This window comes from Diabrotica virgifera, chromosome 10 (assembly GCF_917563875.1).
Source record: "Diabrotica virgifera virgifera chromosome 10, PGI_DIABVI_V3a".
Lineage (NCBI taxonomy): Eukaryota > Metazoa > Arthropoda > Insecta > Coleoptera > Chrysomelidae > Diabrotica > Diabrotica virgifera.
In genome coordinates, this window is record NC_065452.1 from 46070469 (window position 1) to 46090625 (window position 20157).

Genomic DNA, 20157 nt, shown 5'->3' on the forward strand with positions numbered 1-20157 from the left:
ACTTAAAATAATTTAAATTAATTATTTGGCGACTAGATATCGCTTAATAATTTATGAGCTCGCAAAATATACGCATCTCAATTATTGAATTGCCAGTTTCTTTCTATAGTGCAGTCACTGAAGGTAAAAATCAACTATGACCTTCAATTTCGGTAAATCTCCATTCATTTTCACGAAAATTGGTGAGCGGATTTTGATGCTATTAACTTTTTCTGGAGCTCATTTTTGATAGCTATTTCTAAGTACTTTGACAAGTAATTAGTACCTAAGTGTTATAAAATGCATCTCTTTCCCGTTATTCAAGCTTGAATCCTTAGAGTTGAACAGTCGCAGAAAAAAATATACATTTAATTACCAATAACTTACTTTAAATTAACATTAAAGGGTTTTTCAAATAAGCAATTTATTTATTGTAAAAACTTACAGTTTTTGAGTTATTTATGAAAAATCGCTATAAAGCATGCATTTTCTTTCACAAAAATTAAAATATTTGATCTTTAATAACTCAAGAAGTATTACAACGTAGAATGAAGTAAACACTTCTGTTGTATATAGGTATATTATAAATTTATTAAAAAATTTTAAAATTCATCCACAAGGGAGTGGTTGTACAAAACGTTTTCGGTCAAACTGACCATCCTCAGTGTAAACCTGGAAATAAGTGAACCACTTAGATTGAAATGCAAAAGGGTGAAATTTTGACAGTTAAAAAAGAAAATGTGGTTACTTACGTCCAGTGTACAAGTAATTGAAACTAGCCACTTGAATAGGTGTAAAACCTCAAAATAACATTATTGCTACATTATGAGCTGTATAGTAATCGACAATAAGTCGATGTCTTAAGATTAAAAATGTATCACATGTGGATGTATGTCATCCTTGCTCGGAATTAGCACAAGGTTGTGATCAGGTGAGAGGTTAACAACCAACTGATTAGACAGATTGGTGCCTGAAAATTCATGACAAGATGTCAAAGAAGATAGGTGGATTTCTCAAATGTCAACCGAAAAATTTTTGACAATGTGCATTAATATTTAACTTAATTATTCAATTGTGAATATGCAACTATTAAATTTGTTTGATATGAATTCTAAATTGTAAATAAAGGTTAATAAGCTATAATGATATATTCATTAGTGCACCGTAAACAAAAGCAAAATTCTACTCATATGCTGTGACGTCATAGACTGTTTGTCTACTGTATAGGACTGATAATAATTATATTAATTTGAGCAAAGTTATAATGAATGAATATTATTGAAAATTATATAGAAAATTTTTAAAATTTTTTTATCAAAATATGATATTTTAATGGAGTAGCAGCTGTAGAATTGGAAGTAATGCCAATAGTGAATGGTCGGTTGCATATGTTTCAGGGAACCAACGAATATAATGAGAAAATACCAATCTATAGATCTGTAATGTGAATTATTGGAGGTATTAAAGGAAATGATATTAAAAAAGGGAAGTGGAATTGAAAAAATGTATGTACATATCTTAATCAAGAAATCTTCTCTAAAAATATTTTGTTATGACTGAATGTAAAGAGTTTGTCCCATATAGAACTATTGAAAATCTAAATTTAGAAAAATTATTAAAAAGGTGATAAGGTAAGTTGCCTATGTTCAGTGGACAAATAAATGAAATATAATTACTGTTTTGAAATTAAATTGTGTGAATTGTTAAATGGATAAAGACTGATATTAAATTAGGAAAACTGCGCTGAAAGAAATGTACATGTTTTGATCAAAGAAGAAAATTAATTTTGATTGTAAGCTCTAAATGTAAAAAGAATATGTCACATATTAAACTATTGAAATTCTAGATTGAATATTGTATTGACCAAAGTTGATATTAAGTAAATTTATTAAATGTTGATAGCTGAGATTTATTTTTTAATTTTAATCTAAATGAAAAATAGAGTGAATCAATTAAAATGTTGGAAATTCAACAAAATTTTTGGTTATTGTCTATATTAGAATGTCATATCCGAAAAGATCAAGGGTTCCATGGTGTGATTTTGATATAATGAGAAAATGATTTTGTTAAGTGAAAATAATTAAAGAATGAGATGGAAGAGATAGAGTCTTGACAGGAGCACAGAGTGAAAGAAACTGGAAGTACTAAAAGAATATTTGATTAGGTATAATGTTTGGGTTTTTTGTTTATTTTGGGTTTGTCGTGGTATGTATAGGAAAGAAGGCCAATGTGAAGGTGAATAAAAATATAGAATTATGGAAATAATTGTCTATGAATGGGGGTGAAATCACGGTTAAGAGAAAGTTGACGGTTAACACAGTTTGGACTTGTCCTTGCGTCCCTGACAATCTCTAAATCCTCATATAGGTCTAAACGAAGGGTATTCTTATCTTGGATGTTATGAATCAAAGTCACACCATCTGGGATGTTAAGGTGGTGTTTGTTGACTTTGAGATGGTGAGAGAAAGCTGATGTATTGTCACGTTTAGTGTGCTCTGCTGCTCTAGTAGACAGTGATCTATAGGTTCTTCCTACATAAGAGGCATCACAATCGGAACAAGATAATCTGTAAACACCACTACGATTCATAAAGTTGATTGGATCTTTAGTGTTAGATAATGTTTTGTTGAGAGTGTTATTGACTTTAAATGATATGTGGACATTGTCCGAAGAACAGAGAATGTGTTTGATCTTCTCAGATATGACAGTATTATGAAAAGGTAGGGACCTATAGATTGGTGTGATGACTGGGTTTGAATTGTAAGCTAGTTGCTGAAGACGATTGGATTCTCTTTTCCGGATGAGCTTGTCGATTATATTAGGGTTGTAATCATTGTTGACTGCTATTTGTTTGATTATATTAAGTTCCTTGTTAAATTCAGCTGTAGATAGAGGTAGTGTATGTAGTCTATGGATGAAACTCCTAAAAGCAGAATATTTATGAGACAGTGGGTGGTTGGATGAAGAATGGATAACATGATCAGTTTGAGTAGGCTTGCGGTAAATACCAAAGTTGAACTGGTTGTTGAGTCTGGTAATGGAAAGGTCTAAAAAATTAATGGCATTAGATGATTCTAGTTCCATAGTAAATTTGATATTGGGATGGATTTGATTGATTTTGAATAAAAGGTGATTAGCTGAGTCTTGCTGACCATCCACAAAAACGAGACAATCATCTACGTAACGGAACCAATGTAGAACTTCAGGATTTTTCATGATATAATTGGATTCTAAATGATCCATAAAAACATCAGCTAGAAAGGGGGATAAGCAACTACCCATTGCTAAACCATCTGGTTGTTTATAGAAATTATTGTTAAAAATAAAGAAATCTTGTGATAGACAAATTTGTAGAATATCTATTATCGAAGAAATGATATGGGGTTGAATAACCTTATTGATTAGGAGAGTTTTTACCAGACTAATTGTTTCATTTTTGGGTACTGAAGTAAATAGGTTGCTAACATCAAAAGAAAGCATAGTAATGTTTGGATTCAGATTGATGAGTTGAAGTTTTTCAACCAATTGGTAAGTGTTAGAAACTGAAAATTGAGGAGTGAAGTTAATTAAGTTTTTTATTGTTTTTAATAGAAATTTAGATAAGATAGAAACTGGAGTATTAATGAAGCTAACAACGGGGCGTATAGGCATGTCAACTTTGTGTATTTTTGGCAAACCATACAACCTTGGAACTAAAGGGTTGCTAGGAATTTTGCTGTATGGAGCATCAAATTCAGTGAAAAAATCAGAAAATTGTTTGATGTTGTCTTTAAGTTTAGTGATAAATCTTTTTGTAGGATCTACTGTTATAGAAGTAAAATGGTTGCTCTCTAAGAAAGATGTGACTTTGTTGTTATATAAGTCACGTTCAAGGATGACAAGACAGTTACCTTTGTCTGCTTTACTGAAAATTAATTGATGGTTTGTAATTTTTTGTTTAATTGATTTTAATGACTTAAGAAAAGAGTTGGCTTTTTTGGAAGAAAGACTATGTGAGAAAGAAGAGTTATTGGAAGAATCAATTTTAGTTTTGAATTTGTTGAGAAAGCGGTAACAAGAGTTTCTGATAGATGTTCTGTCTGAAAGGGTTACGGAGAGATTTTCGATAACTATGTCTGTCTCGATAGAAAGGTTCTCTATATCTTTGATTGAAAAATCTTTGGGGACTGAGTGTTTAAGACCGTAGTTGAGCAATTGTATTTCGTCTTTGGAAAAATTAATGTTGGTGAGGTTCTTTATACGGGGATGGAATTTGAAATCTGAAAACTTTCTGACATCTCTGACATCTGAAGCTTGATCGAGCAAAGTTTTGGCTTGAATAAGTTTAATTAATTTGTTATTAACTCTATTAAATTTAATTGAATTAGAAATCTCCACCTTATCCTGAACATCTGACATAAAGTTATTAATATTGATAAAACATATTATTTCGAGCAAAGAATCATACATTACCTTAAGTTGACAGTTGAGGTAGTTTAATTTTCCATAGTGGTTACATATCTCCTTCTTCATTAATTTAACTTGTAGTGAGCTCCTGATGTTTGGAGGTACATTTTTTGATGTTTTTACTCTGCAAAAATTTGGAATGACTTTGTGATTAAGGCATTGAGATATGAACCATATATCCAATTTAGTGTTGTTCCTCTTTGTAGCTAGCCGCAAGTACTTAAGAGCCAAGTTGACCATATCGTCATTAAATAAAACATTAAAAGGGTAAACCCTGTAGTTGGCTGTATACCTTTGTTAAGACAACGTAGAATGAAGTAAACACTTCTGTTGTATATAGGTATATTATAAATTTATTAAAAAATTTTAAAATTCATCCACAAGGGAGTGGTTGTACAAAACGTTTTCGGTCAAACTGACCATCCTCAGTGTAAACCTGGAAATAAGTGAACCACTTAGATTGAAATGCAAAAGGGTGAAATTTTGACAGTTAAAAAAGAAAATGTGGTTACTTACGTCCAGTGTACAAGTAATTGAAACTAGCCACTTGAATAGGTGTAAAACCTCAAAATAACATTATTGCTACATTATGAGCTGTATAGTAATCGACAATAAGTCGATGTCTTAAGATTAAAAATGTATCACATGTGGATGTATGTCATCCTTGCTCGGAATTAGCACAAGGTTGTGATCAGGTGAGAGGTTAACAACCAACTGATTAGACAGATTGGTGCCTGAAAATTCATGACAAGATGTCAAAGAAGATAGGTGGATTTCTCAAATGTCAACCGAAAAATTTTTGACAATGTGCATTAATATTTAACTTAATTATTCAATTGTGAATATGCAACTATTAAATTTGTTTGATATGAATTCTAAATTGTAAATAAAGGTTAATAAGCTATAATGATATATTCATTAGTGCACCGTAAACAAAAGCAAAATTCTACTCATATGCTGTGACGTCATAGACTGTTTGTCTACTGTATAGGACTGATAATAATTATATTAATTTGAGCAAAGTTATAATGAATGAATATTATTGAAAATTATATAGAAAATTTTTAAAATTTTTTTATCAAAATATGATATTTTAATGGAGTAGCAGCTGTAGAATTGGAAGTAATGCCAATAGTGAATGGTCGGTTGCATATGTTTCAGGGAACCAACGAATATAATGAGAAAATACCAATCTATAGATCTGTAATGTGAATTATTGGAGGTATTAAAGGAAATGATATTAAAAAAGGGAAGTGGAATTGAAAAAATGTATGTACATATCTTAATCAAGAAATCTTCTCTAAAAATATTTTGTTATGACTGAATGTAAAGAGTTTGTCCCATATAGAACTATTGAAAATCTAAATTTAGAAAAATTATTAAAAAGGTGATAAGGTAAGTTGCCTATGTTCAGTGGACAAATAAATGAAATATAATTACTGTTTTGAAATTAAATTGTGTGAATTGTTAAATGGATAAAGACTGATATTAAATTAGGAAAACTGCGCTGAAAGAAATGTACATGTTTTGATCAAAGAAGAAAATTAATTTTGATTGTAAGCTCTAAATGTAAAAAGAATATGTCACATATTAAACTATTGAAATTCTAGATTGAATATTGTATTGACCAAAGTTGATATTAAGTAAATTTATTAAATGTTGATAGCTGAGATTTATTTTTTAATTTTAATCTAAATGAAAAATAGAGTGAATCAATTAAAATGTTGGAAATTCAACAAAATTTTTGGTTATTGTCTATATTAGAATGTCATATCCGAAAAGATCAAGGGTTCCATGGTGTGATTTTGATATAATGAGAAAATGATTTTGTTAAGTGAAAATAATTAAAGAATGAGATGGAAGAGATAGAGTCTTGACAGGAGCACAGAGTGAAAGAAACTGGAAGTACTAAAAGAATATTTGATTAGGTATAATGTTTGGGTTTTTTGTTTATTTTGGGTTTGTCGTGGTATGTATAGGAAAGAAGGCCAATGTGAAGGTGAATAAAAATATAGAATTATGGAAATAATTGTCTATGAATGGGGGTGAAATCACGGTTAAGAGAAAGTTGACGGTTAACACAGTTTGGACTTGTCCTTGCGTCCCTGACAATCTCTAAATCCTCATATAGGTCTAAACGAAGGGTATTCTTATCTTGGATGTTATGAATCAAAGTCACACCATCTGGGATGTTAAGGTGGTGTTTGTTGACTTTGAGATGGTGAGAGAAAGCTGATGTATTGTCACGTTTAGTGTGCTCTGCTGCTCTAGTAGACAGTGATCTATAGGTTCTTCCTACATAAGAGGCATCACAATCGGAACAAGATAATCTGTAAACACCACTACGATTCATAAAGTTGATTGGATCTTTAGTGTTAGATAATGTTTTGTTGAGAGTGTTATTGACTTTAAATGATATGTGGACATTGTCCGAAGAACAGAGAATGTGTTTGATCTTCTCAGATATGACAGTATTATGAAAAGGTAGGGACCTATAGATTGGTGTGATGACTGGGTTTGAATTGTAAGCTAGTTGCTGAAGACGATTGGATTCTCTTTTCCGGATGAGCTTGTCGATTATATTAGGGTTGTAATCATTGTTGACTGCTATTTGTTTGATTATATTAAGTTCCTTGTTAAATTCAGCTGTAGATAGAGGTAGTGTATGTAGTCTATGGATGAAACTCCTAAAAGCAGAATATTTATGAGACAGTGGGTGGTTGGATGAAGAATGGATAACATGATCAGTTTGAGTAGGCTTGCGGTAAATACCAAAGTTGAACTGGTTGTTGAGTCTGGTAATGGAAAGGTCTAAAAAATTAATGGCATTAGATGATTCTAGTTCCATAGTAAATTTGATATTGGGATGGATTTGATTGATTTTGAATAAAAGGTGATTAGCTGAGTCTTGCTGACCATCCACAAAAACGAGACAATCATCTACGTAACGGAACCAATGTAGAACTTCAGGATTTTTCATGATATAATTGGATTCTAAATGATCCATAAAAACATCAGCTAGAAAGGGGGATAAGCAACTACCCATTGCTAAACCATCTGGTTGTTTATAGAAATTATTGTTAAAAATAAAGAAATCTTGTGATAGACAAATTTGTAGAATATCTATTATCGAAGAAATGATATGGGGTTGAATAACCTTATTGATTAGGAGAGTTTTTACCAGACTAATTGTTTCATTTTTGGGTACTGAAGTAAATAGGTTGCTAACATCAAAAGAAAGCATAGTAATGTTTGGATTCAGATTGATGAGTTGAAGTTTTTCAACCAATTGGTAAGTGTTAGAAACTGAAAATTGAGGAGTGAAGTTAATTAAGTTTTTTATTGTTTTTAATAGAAATTTAGATAAGATAGAAACTGGAGTATTAATGAAGCTAACAACGGGGCGTATAGGCATGTCAACTTTGTGTATTTTTGGCAAACCATACAACCTTGGAACTAAAGGGTTGCCTTTACCAACTTACCGTTGCCAACTTACCTTATCACCTTTTTAATAATTTTTCTAAATTTAGATTTTCAATAGTTCTATATGGGACAAACTCTTTACATTCAGTCATAACAAAATATTTTTAGAGAAGATTTCTTGATTAAGATATGTACATACATTTTTTCAATTCCACTTCCCTTTTTTAATATCATTTCCTTTAATACCTCCAATAATTCACATTACAGATCTATAGATTGGTATTTTCTCATTATATTCGTTGGTTCCCTGAAACATATGCAACCGACCATTCACTATTGGCATTACTTCCAATTCTACAGCTGCTACTCCATTAAAATATCATATTTTGATAAAAAAATTTTAAAAATTTTCTATATAATTTTCAATAATATTCATTCATTATAACTTTGCTCAAATTAATATAATTATTATCAGTCCTATACAGTAGACAAACAGTCTATGACGTCACAGCATATGAGTAGAATTTTGCTTTTGTTTACGGTGCACTAATGAATATATCATTATAGCTTATTAACCTTTATTTACAATTTAGAATTCATATCAAACAAATTTAATAGTTGCATATTCACAATTGAATAATTAAGTTAAATATTAATGCACATTGTCAAAAATTTTTCGGTTGACATTTGAGAAATCCACCTATCTTCTTTGACATCTTGTCATGAATTTTCAGGCACCAATCTGTCTAATCAGTTGGTTGTTAACCTCTCACCTGATCACAACCTTGTGCTAATTCCGAGCAAGGATGACATACATCCACATGTGATACATTTTTAATCTTAAGACATCGACTTATTGTCGATTACTATACAGCTCATAATGTAGCAATAATGTTATTTTGAGGTTTTACACCTATTCAAGTGGCTAGTTTCAATTACTTGTACACTGGACGTAAGTAACCACATTTTCTTTTTTAACTGTCAAAATTTCACCCTTTTGCATTTCAATCTAAGTGGTTCACTTATTTCCAGGTTTACACTGAGGATGGTCAGTTTGACCGAAAACGTTTTGTACAACCACTCCCTTGTGGATGAATTTTAAAATTTTTTAATAAATTTATAATATACCTATATACAACAGAAGTGTTTACTTCATTCTACGTTGTCTTAACAAAGGTATACAGCCAACTACAGGGTTTACCCTTTTAATGTTTTATTTAATGACGATATGGTCAACTTGGCTCTTAAGTACTTGCGGCTAGCTACAAAGAGGAACAACACTAAATTGGATATATGGTTCATATCTCAATGCCTTAATCACAAAGTCATTCCAAATTTTGCAGAGTAAAAACATCAAAAAATGTACCTCCAAACATCAGGAGCTCACTACAAGTTAAATTAATGAAGAAGGAGATATGTAACCACTATGGAAAATTAAACTACCTCAACTGTCAACTTAAGGTAATGTATGATTCTTTGCTCGAAATAATAGGTTTTATCAATATTAATAACTTTATGTCAGATGTTCAGGATAAGGTGGAGATTTCTAATTCAATTAAATTTAATAGAGTTAATAACAAATTAATTAAACTTATTCAAGCCAAAACTTTGCTCGATCAAGCTTCAGATGTCAGAGATGTCAGAAAGTTTTCAGATTTCAAATTCCATCCCCGTATAAAGAACCTCACCAACATTAATTTTTCCAAAGACGAAATACAATTGCTCAACTACGGTCTTAAACACTCAGTCCCCAAAGATTTTTCAATCAAAGATATAGAGAACCTTTCTATCGAGACAGACATAGTTATCGAAAATCTCTCCGTAACCCTTTCAGACAGAACATCTATCAGAAACTCTTGTTACCGCTTTCTCAACAAATTCAAAACTAAAATTGATTCTTCCAATAACTCTTCTTTCTCACATAGTCTTTCTTCCAAAAAAGCCAACTCTTTTCTTAAGTCATTAAAATCAATTAAACAAAAAATTACAAACCATCAATTAATTTTCAGTAAAGCAGACAAAGGTAACTGTCTTGTCATCCTTGAACGTGACTTATATAACAACAAAGTCACATCTTTCTTAGAGAGCAACCATTTTACTTCTATAACAGTAGATCCTACAAAAAGATTTATCACTAAACTTAAAGACAACATCAAACAATTTTCTGATTTTTTCACTGAATTTGATGCTCCATACAGCAAAATTCCTAGCAACCCTTTAGTTCCAAGGTTGTATGGTTTGCCAAAAATACACAAAGTTGACATGCCTATACGCCCCGTTGTTAGCTTCATTAATACTCCAGTTTCTATCTTATCTAAATTTCTATTAAAAACAATAAAAAACTTAATTAACTTCACTCCTCAATTTTCAGTTTCTAACACTTACCAATTGGTTGAAAAACTTCAACTCATCAATCTGAATCCAAACATTACTATGCTTTCTTTTGATGTTAGCAACCTATTTACTTCAGTACCCAAAAATGAAACAATTAGTCTGGTAAAAACTCTCCTAATCAATAAGGTTATTCAACCCCATATCATTTCTTCGATAATAGATATTCTACAAATTTGTCTATCACAAGATTTCTTTATTTTTAACAATAATTTCTATAAACAACCAGATGGTTTAGCAATGGGTAGTTGCTTATCCCCCTTTCTAGCTGATGTTTTTATGGATCATTTAGAATCCAATTATATCATGAAAAATCCTGAAGTTCTACATTGGTTCCGTTACGTAGATGATTGTCTCGTTTTTGTGGATGGTCAGCAAGACTCAGCTAATCACCTTTTATTCAAAATCAATCAAATCCATCCCAATATCAAATTTACTATGGAACTAGAATCATCTAATGCCATTAATTTTTTAGACCTTTCCATTACCAGACTCAACAACCAGTTCAACTTTGGTATTTACCGCAAGCCTACTCAAACTGATCATGTTATCCATTCTTCATCCAACCACCCACTGTCTCATAAATATTCTGCTTTTAGGAGTTTCATCCATAGACTACATACACTACCTCTATCTACAGCTGAATTTAACAAGGAACTTAATATAATCAAACAAATAGCAGTCAACAATGATTACAACCCTAATATAATCGACAAGCTCATCCGGAAAAGAGAATCCAATCGTCTTCAGCAACTAGCTTACAATTCAAACCCAGTCATCACACCAATCTATAGGTCCCTACCTTTTCATAATACTGTCATATCTGAGAAGATCAAACACATTCTCTGTTCTTCGGACAATGTCCACATATCATTTAAAGTCAATAACACTCTCAACAAAACATTATCTAACACTAAAGATCCAATCAACTTTATGAATCGTAGTGGTGTTTACAGATTATCTTGTTCCGATTGTGATGCCTCTTATGTAGGAAGAACCTATAGATCACTGTCTACTAGAGCAGCAGAGCACACTAAACGTGACAATACATCAGCTTTCTCTCACCATCTCAAAGTCAACAAACACCACCTTAACATCCCAGATGGTGTGACTTTGATTCATAACATCCAAGATAAGAATACCCTTCGTTTAGACCTATATGAGGATTTAGAGATTGTCAGGGACGCAAGGACAAGTCCAAACTGTGTTAACCGTCAACTTTCTCTTAACCGTGATTTCACCCCCATTCATAGACAATTATTTCCATAATTCTATATTTTTATTCACCTTCACATTGGCCTTCTTTCCTATACATACCACGACAAACCCAAAATAAACAAAAAACCCAAACATTATACCTAATCAAATATTCTTTTAGTACTTCCAGTTTCTTTCACTCTGTGCTCCTGTCAAGACTCTATCTCTTCCATCTCATTCTTTAATTATTTTCACTTAACAAAATCATTTTCTCATTATATCAAAATCACACCATGGAACCCTTGATCTTTTCGGATATGACATTCTAATATAGACAATAACCAAAAATTTTGTTGAATTTCCAACATTTTAATTGATTCACTCTATTTTTCATTTAGATTAAAATTAAAAAATAAATCTCAGCTATCAACATTTAATAAATTTACTTAATATCAACTTTGGTCAATACAATATTCAATCTAGAATTTCAATAGTTTAATATGTGACATATTCTTTTTACATTTAGAGCTTACAATCAAAATTAATTTTCTTCTTTGATCAAAACATGTACATTTCTTTCAGCGCAGTTTTCCTAATTTAATATCAGTCTTTATCCATTTAACAATTCACACAATTTAATTTCAAAACAGTAATTATATTTCATTTATTTGTCCACTGAACATAGGCAACTTACCTTATCACCTTTTTAATAATTTTTCTAAATTTAGATTTTCAATAGTTCTATATGGGACAAACTCTTTACATTCAGTCATAACAAAATATTTTTAGAGAAGATTTCTTGATTAAGATATGTACATACATTTTTTCAATTCCACTTCCCTTTTTTAATATCATTTCCTTTAATACCTCCAATAATTCACATTACAGATCTATAGATTGGTATTTTCTCATTATATTCGTTGGTTCCCTGAAACATATGCAACCGACCATTCACTATTGGCATTACTTCCAATTCTACAGCTGCTACTCCATTAAAATATCATATTTTGATAAAAAAATTTTAAAAATTTTCTATATAATTTTCAATAATATTCATTCATTATAACTTTGCTCAAATTAATATAATTATTATCAGTCCTATACAGTAGACAAACAGTCTATGACGTCACAGCATATGAGTAGAATTTTGCTTTTGTTTACGGTGCACTAATGAATATATCATTATAGCTTATTAACCTTTATTTACAATTTAGAATTCATATCAAACAAATTTAATAGTTGCATATTCACAATTGAATAATTAAGTTAAATATTAATGCACATTGTCAAAAATTTTTCGGTTGACATTTGAGAAATCCACCTATCTTCTTTGACATCTTGTCATGAATTTTCAGGCACCAATCTGTCTAATCAGTTGGTTGTTAACCTCTCACCTGATCACAACCTTGTGCTAATTCCGAGCAAGGATGACATACATCCACATGTGATACATTTTTAATCTTAAGACATCGACTTATTGTCGATTACTATACAGCTCATAATGTAGCAATAATGTTATTTTGAGGTTTTACACCTATTCAAGTGGCTAGTTTCAATTACTTGTACACTGGACGTAAGTAACCACATTTTCTTTTTTAACTGTCAAAATTTCACCCTTTTGCATTTCAATCTAAGTGGTTCACTTATTTCCAGGTTTACACTGAGGATGGTCAGTTTGACCGAAAACGTTTTGTACAACCACTCCCTTGTGGATGAATTTTAAAATTTTTTAATAAATTTATAATATACCTATATACAACAGAAGTGTTTACTTCATTCTACGTTGTCTTAACAAAGGTATACAGCCAACTACAGGGTTTACCCTTTTAATGTTTTATTTAATGACGATATGGTCAACTTGGCTCTTAAGTACTTGCGGCTAGCTACAAAGAGGAACAACACTAAATTGGATATATGGTTCATATCTCAATGCCTTAATCACAAAGTCATTCCAAATTTTTGCAGAGTAAAAACATCAAAAAATGTACCTCCAAACATCAGGAGCTCACTACAAGTTAAATTAATGAAGAAGGAGATATGTAACCACTATGGAAAATTAAACTACCTCAACTGTCAACTTAAGGTAATGTATGATTCTTTGCTCGAAATAATAGGTTTTATCAATATTAATAACTTTATGTCAGATGTTCAGGATAAGGTGGAGATTTCTAATTCAATTAAATTTAATAGAGTTAATAACAAATTAATTAAACTTATTCAAGCCAAAACTTTGCTCGATCAAGCTTCAGATGTCAGAGATGTCAGAAAGTTTTCAGATTTCAAATTCCATCCCCGTATAAAGAACCTCACCAACATTAATTTTTCCAAAGACGAAATACAATTGCTCAACTACGGTCTTAAACACTCAGTCCCCAAAGATTTTTCAATCAAAGATATAGAGAACCTTTCTATCGAGACAGACATAGTTATCGAAAATCTCTCCGTAACCCTTTCAGACAGAACATCTATCAGAAACTCTTGTTACCGCTTTCTCAACAAATTCAAAACTAAAATTGATTCTTCCAATAACTCTTCTTTCTCACATAGTCTTTCTTCCAAAAAAGCCAACTCTTTTCTTAAGTCATTAAAATCAATTAAACAAAAAATTACAAACCATCAATTAATTTTCAGTAAAGCAGACAAAGGTAACTGTCTTGTCATCCTTGAACGTGACTTATATAACAACAAAGTCACATCTTTCTTAGAGAGCAACCATTTTACTTCTATAACAGTAGATCCTACAAAAAGATTTATCACTAAACTTAAAGACAACATCAAACAATTTTCTGATTTTTTCACTGAATTTGATGCTCCATACAGCAAAATTCCTAGCAACCCTTTAGTTCCAAGGTTGTATGGTTTGCCAAAAATACACAAAGTTGACATGCCTATACGCCCCGTTGTTAGCTTCATTAATACTCCAGTTTCTATCTTATCTAAATTTCTATTAAAAACAATAAAAAACTTAATTAACTTCACTCCTCAATTTTCAGTTTCTAACACTTACCAATTGGTTGAAAAACTTCAACTCATCAATCTGAATCCAAACATTACTATGCTTTCTTTTGATGTTAGCAACCTATTTACTTCAGTACCCAAAAATGAAACAATTAGTCTGGTAAAAACTCTCCTAATCAATAAGGTTATTCAACCCCATATCATTTCTTCGATAATAGATATTCTACAAATTTGTCTATCACAAGATTTCTTTATTTTTAACAATAATTTCTATAAACAACCAGATGGTTTAGCAATGGGTAGTTGCTTATCCCCCTTTCTAGCTGATGTTTTTATGGATCATTTAGAATCCAATTATATCATGAAAAATCCTGAAGTTCTACATTGGTTCCGTTACGTAGATGATTGTCTCGTTTTTGTGGATGGTCAGCAAGACTCAGCTAATCACCTTTTATTCAAAATCAATCAAATCCATCCCAATATCAAATTTACTATGGAACTAGAATCATCTAATGCCATTAATTTTTTAGACCTTTCCATTACCAGACTCAACAACCAGTTCAACTTTGGTATTTACCGCAAGCCTACTCAAACTGATCATGTTATCCATTCTTCATCCAACCACCCACTGTCTCATAAATATTCTGCTTTTAGGAGTTTCATCCATAGACTACATACACTACCTCTATCTACAGCTGAATTTAACAAGGAACTTAATATAATCAAACAAATAGCAGTCAACAATGATTACAACCCTAATATAATCGACAAGCTCATCCGGAAAAGAGAATCCAATCGTCTTCAGCAACTAGCTTACAATTCAAACCCAGTCATCACACCAATCTATAGGTCCCTACCTTTTCATAATACTGTCATATCTGAGAAGATCAAACACATTCTCTGTTCTTCGGACAATGTCCACATATCATTTAAAGTCAATAACACTCTCAACAAAACATTATCTAACACTAAAGATCCAATCAACTTTATGAATCGTAGTGGTGTTTACAGATTATCTTGTTCCGATTGAGATGCCTCTTATGTAGGAAGAACCTATAGATCACTGTCTACTAGAGCAGCAGAGCACACTAAACGTGACAATACATCAGCTTTCTCTCACCATCTCAAAGTCAACAAACACCACCTTAACATCCCAGATGGTGTGACTTTGATTCATAACATCCAAGATAAGAATACCCTTCGTTTAGACCTATATGAGGATTTAGAGATTGTCAGGGACGCAAGGACAAGTCCAAACTGTGTTAACCGTCAACTTTCTCTTAACCGTGATTTCACCCCCATTCATAGACAATTATTTCCATAATTCTATATTTTTATTCACCTTCACATTGGCCTTCTTTCCTATACATACCACGACAAACCCAAAATAAACAAAAAACCCAAACATTATACCTAATCAAATATTCTTTTAGTACTTCCAGTTTCTTTCACTCTGTGCTCCTGTCAAGACTCTATCTCTTCCATCTCATTCTTTAATTATTTTCACTTAACAAAATCATTTTCTCATTATATCAAAATCACACCATGGAACCCTTGATCTTTTCGGATATGACATTCTAATATAGACAATAACCAAAAATTTTGTTGAATTTCCAACATTTTAATTGATTCACTCTATTTTTCATTTAGATTAAAATTAAAAAATAAATCTCAGCTATCAACATTTAATAAATTTACTTAATATCAACTTTGGTCAATACAATATTCAATCTAGAATTTCAATAGTTTAATATGTGACATATTCTTTTTACATTTAGAGCTTACAATCAAAATTAATTTTCTTCTTTGATCAAAACATGTACATTTCTTTCAGCGCAGTTTTCCTAATTTAATATCAGTCTTTATCCATTTAACAATTCACACAATTTAATTTCAAAACAGTAATTATATTTCATTTATTTGTCCACTGAACATAGGCAACTTACCTTATCACCTTTTTAATAATTTTTCTAAATTTAGATTTTCAATAGTTCTATATGGGACAAACTCTTTACATTAAGTCATAACAAAATATTTTTAGAGAAGATTTCTTGATTAAGATATGTACATACATTTTTTCAATTCCACTTCCCTTTTTTAATATCATTTCCTTTAATACCTCCAATAATTCACATTACAGATCTATAGATTGGTATTTTCTCATTATATTCGTTGGTTCCCTGAAACATATGCAACCGACCATTCACTATTGGCATTACTTCCAATTCTACAGCTGCTACTCCATTAAAATATCATATTTTGATAAAAAAATTTTAAAAATTTTCTATATAATTTTCAATAATATTCATTCATTATAACTTTGCTCAAATTAATATAATTATTATCAGTCCTATACAGTAGACAAACAGTCTATGACGTCACAGCATATGAGTAGAATTTTGCTTTTGTTTACGGTGCACTAATGAATATATCATTATAGCTTATTAACCTTTATTTACAATTTAGAATTCATATCAAACAAATTTAATAGTTGCATATTCACAATTGAATAATTAAGTTAAATATTAATGCACATTGTCAAAAATTTTTCGGTTGACATTTGAGAAATCCACCTATCTTCTTTGACATCTTGTCATGAATTTTCAGGCACCAATCTGTCTAATCAGTTGGTTGTTAACCTCTCACCTGATCACAACCTTGTGCTAATTCCGAGCAAGGATGACATACATCCACATGTGATACATTTTTAATCTTAAGACATCGACTTATTGTCGATTACTATACAGCTCATAATGTAGCAATAATGTTATTTTGAGGTTTTACACCTATTCAAGTGGCTAGTTTCAATTACTTGTACACTGGACGTAAGTAACCACATTTTCTTTTTTAACTGTCAAAATTTCACCCTTTTGCATTTCAATCTAAGTGGTTCACTTATTTCCAGGTTTACACTGAGGATGGTCAGTTTGACCGAAAACGTTTTGTACAACCACTCCCTTGTGGATGAATTTTAAAATTTTTTAATAAATTTATAATATACCTATATACAACAGAAGTGTTTACTTCATTCTACGTTGTCTTAACAAAGGTATACAGCCAACTACAGGGTTTACCCTTTTAATGTTTTATTTAATGACGATATGGTCAACTTGGCTCTTAAGTACTTGCGGCTAGCTACAAAGAGGAACAACACTAAATTGGATATATGGTTCATATCTCAATGCCTTAATCACAAAGTCATTCCAAATTTTTGCAGAGTAAAAACATCAAAAAATGTACCTCCAAACATCAGGAGCTCACTACAAGTTAAATTAATGAAGAAGGAGATATGTAACCACTATGGAAAATTAAACTACCTCAACTGTCAACTTAAGGTAATGTATGATTCTTTGCTCGAAATAATAGGTTTTATCAATATTAATAACTTTATGTCAGATGTTCAGGATAAGGTGGAGATTTCTAATTCAATTAAATTTAATAGAGTTAATAACAAATTAATTAAACTTATTCAAGCCAAAACTTTGCTCGATCAAGCTTCAGATGTCAGAGATGTCAGAAAGTTTTCAGATTTCAAATTCCATCCCCGTATAAAGAACCTCACCAACATTAATTTTTCCAAAGACGAAATACAATTGCTCAACTACGGTCTTAAACACTCAGTCCCCAAAGATTTTTCAATCAAAGATATAGAGAACCTTTCTATCGAGACAGACATAGTTATCGAAAATCTCTCCGTAACCCTTTCAGACAGAACATCTATCAGAAACTCTTGTTACCGCTTTCTCAACAAATTCAAAACTAAAATTGATTCTTCCAATAACTCTTCTTTCTCACATAGTCTTTCTTCCAAAAAAGCCAACTCTTTTCTTAAGTCATTAAAATCAATTAAACAAAAAATTACAAACCATCAATTAATTTTCAGTAAAGCAGACAAAGGTAACTGTCTTGTCATCCTTGAACGTGACTTATATAACAACAAAGTCACATCTTTCTTAGAGAGCAACCATTTTACTTCTATAACAGTAGATCCTACAAAAAGATTTATCACTAAACTTAAAGACAACATCAAACAATTTTCTGATTTTTTCACTGAATTTGATGCTCCATACAGCAAAATTCCTAGCAACCCTTTAGTTCCAAGGTTGTATGGTTTGCCAAAAATACACAAAGTTGACATGCCTATACGCCCCGTTGTTAGCTTCATTAATACTCCAGTTTCTATCTTATCTAAATTTCTATTAAAAACAATAAAAAACTTAATTAACTTCACTCCTCAATTTTCAGTTTCTAACACTTACCAATTGGTTGAAAAACTTCAACTCATCAATCTGAATCCAAACATTACTATGCTTTCTTTTGATGTTAGCAACCTATTTACTTCAGTACCCAAAAATGAAACAATTAGTCTGGTAAAAACTCTCCTAATCAATAAGGTTATTCAACCCCATATCATTTCTTCGATAATAGATATTCTACAAATTTGTCTATCACAAGATTTCTTTATTTTTAACAATAATTTCTATAAACAACCAGATGGTTTAGCAATGGGTAGTTGCTTATCCCCCTTTCTAGCTGATGTTTTTATGGATCATTTAGAATCCAATTATATCATGAAAAATCCTGAAGTTCTACATTGGTTCCGTTACGTAGATGATTGTCTCGTTTTTGTGGATGGTCAGCAAGACTCAGCTAATCACCTTTTATTCAAAATCAATCAAATCCATCCCAATATCAAATTTACTATGGAACTAGAATCATCTAATGCCATTAATTTTTTAGACCTTTCCATTACCAGACTCAACAACCAGTTCAACTTTGGTATTTACCGCAAGCCTACTCAAACTGATCATGTTATCCATTCTTCATCCAACCACCCACTGTCTCATAAATATTCTGCTTTTAGGAGTTTCATCCATAGACTACATACACTACCTCTATCTACAGCTGAATTTAACAAGGAACTTAATATAATCAAACAAATAGCAGTCAACAATGATTACAACCCTAATATAATCGACAAGCTCATCCGGAAAAGAGAATCCAATCGTCTTCAGCAACTAGCTTACAATTCAAACCCAGTCATCACACCAATCTATAGGTCCCTACCTTTTCATAATACTGTCATATCTGAGAAGATCAAACACATTCTCTGTTCTTCGGACAATGTCCACATATCATTTAAAGTCAATAACACTCTCAACAAAACATTATCTAACACTAAAGATCCAATCAACTTTATGAATCGTAGTGGTGTTTACAGATTATCTTGTTCCGATTGTGATGCCTCTTATGTAGGAAGAACCTATAGATCACTGTCTACTAGAGCAGCAGAGCACACTAAACGTGACAATACATCAGCTTTCTCTCACCATCTCAAAGTCAACAAACACCACCTTAACATCCCAGATGGTGTGACTTTGATTCATAACATCCAAGATAAGAATACCCTTCGTTTAGACCTATATGAGGATTTAGAGATTGTCAGGGACGCAAGGACAAGTCCAAACTGTGTTAACCGTCAACTTTCTCTTAACCGTGATTTCACCCCCATTCATAGACAATTATTTCCATAATTCTATATTTTTATTCACCTTCACATTGGCCTTCTTTCCTATACATACCACGACAAACCCAAAATAAACAAAAAACCCAAACATTATACCTAATCAAATATTCTTTTAGTACTTCCAGTTTCTTTCACTCTGTGCTCCTGTCAAGACTCTATCTCTTCCATCTCATTCTTTAATTATTTTCACTTAACAAAATCATTTTCTCATTATATCAAAATCACACCATGGAACC

At 31.3% G+C, this 20157-nt stretch overlaps 3 protein-coding genes across 5 annotated transcripts; 2 read left to right on the top strand and 1 right to left on the bottom strand.

Moving 5' to 3' along the window:
* Positions 1–2217: 2217 nt before the first annotated feature.
* LOC126893296 (uncharacterized) lies at positions 2218–6208 on the bottom strand. Its single transcript, XM_050663311.1, has 2 exons — positions 4942–6208; positions 2218–4861 (listed from the first exon to the last, which is right to left on the bottom strand). Exon 2 carries the CDS (start codon positions 4663–4665, stop codon positions 2233–2235), a length of 2433 nt encoding a protein of 810 aa, XP_050519268.1. The 5' UTR covers positions 4666–4861; positions 4942–6208; the 3' UTR covers positions 2218–2232.
* A 2984-nt stretch (positions 6209–9192) lies between these two features.
* On the top strand, positions 9193–19943 carry LOC126878701 (uncharacterized). 3 transcript variants are annotated; one of them, XM_050641564.1, is made up of 2 exons: positions 9193–9309; positions 17612–19943. In XM_050641564.1, exon 2 carries the CDS (start codon positions 17670–17672, stop codon positions 19926–19928), a length of 2259 nt encoding a protein of 752 aa, XP_050497521.1. In that variant the 5' UTR covers positions 9193–9309; positions 17612–17669; the 3' UTR covers positions 19929–19943. The 3 variants fall into 3 exon arrangements, with proteins under 3 accessions (XP_050497521.1, XP_050497522.1, XP_050497520.1); XM_050641565.1 differs by lacking the exon at positions 9193–9309 and adding an exon at positions 13403–13519; XM_050641563.1 differs by lacking the exon at positions 9193–9309 and adding an exon at positions 17029–17219 and having other exon boundaries at positions 17300–19943.
* LOC126878702 (uncharacterized) lies at positions 11541–15439 on the top strand. The gene is made up of 2 exons (XM_050641566.1): positions 11541–13009; positions 13090–15439. The coding sequence occupies exon 2, from the start codon at positions 13286–13288 to the stop codon at positions 15422–15424; it is 2139 nt and encodes a 712-aa protein (XP_050497523.1). The 5' UTR covers positions 11541–13009; positions 13090–13285; the 3' UTR covers positions 15425–15439.
* Positions 19944–20157: the final 214 nt, after the last annotated feature.

Coding starts and splice junctions, on each gene's coding strand:
- LOC126893296 (XM_050663311.1), bottom strand. CDS start 4,665: ATGGTCAACTTGGCTCTTAAGTACTTGCGGCTAGCTACAAAGAGGAAC.
- LOC126878702 (XM_050641566.1), top strand. CDS start 13,286: ATGGTCAACTTGGCTCTTAAGTACTTGCGGCTAGCTACAAAGAGGAAC.
- LOC126878701 (XM_050641563.1), top strand. CDS start 17,496: ATGGTCAACTTGGCTCTTAAGTACTTGCGGCTAGCTACAAAGAGGAAC.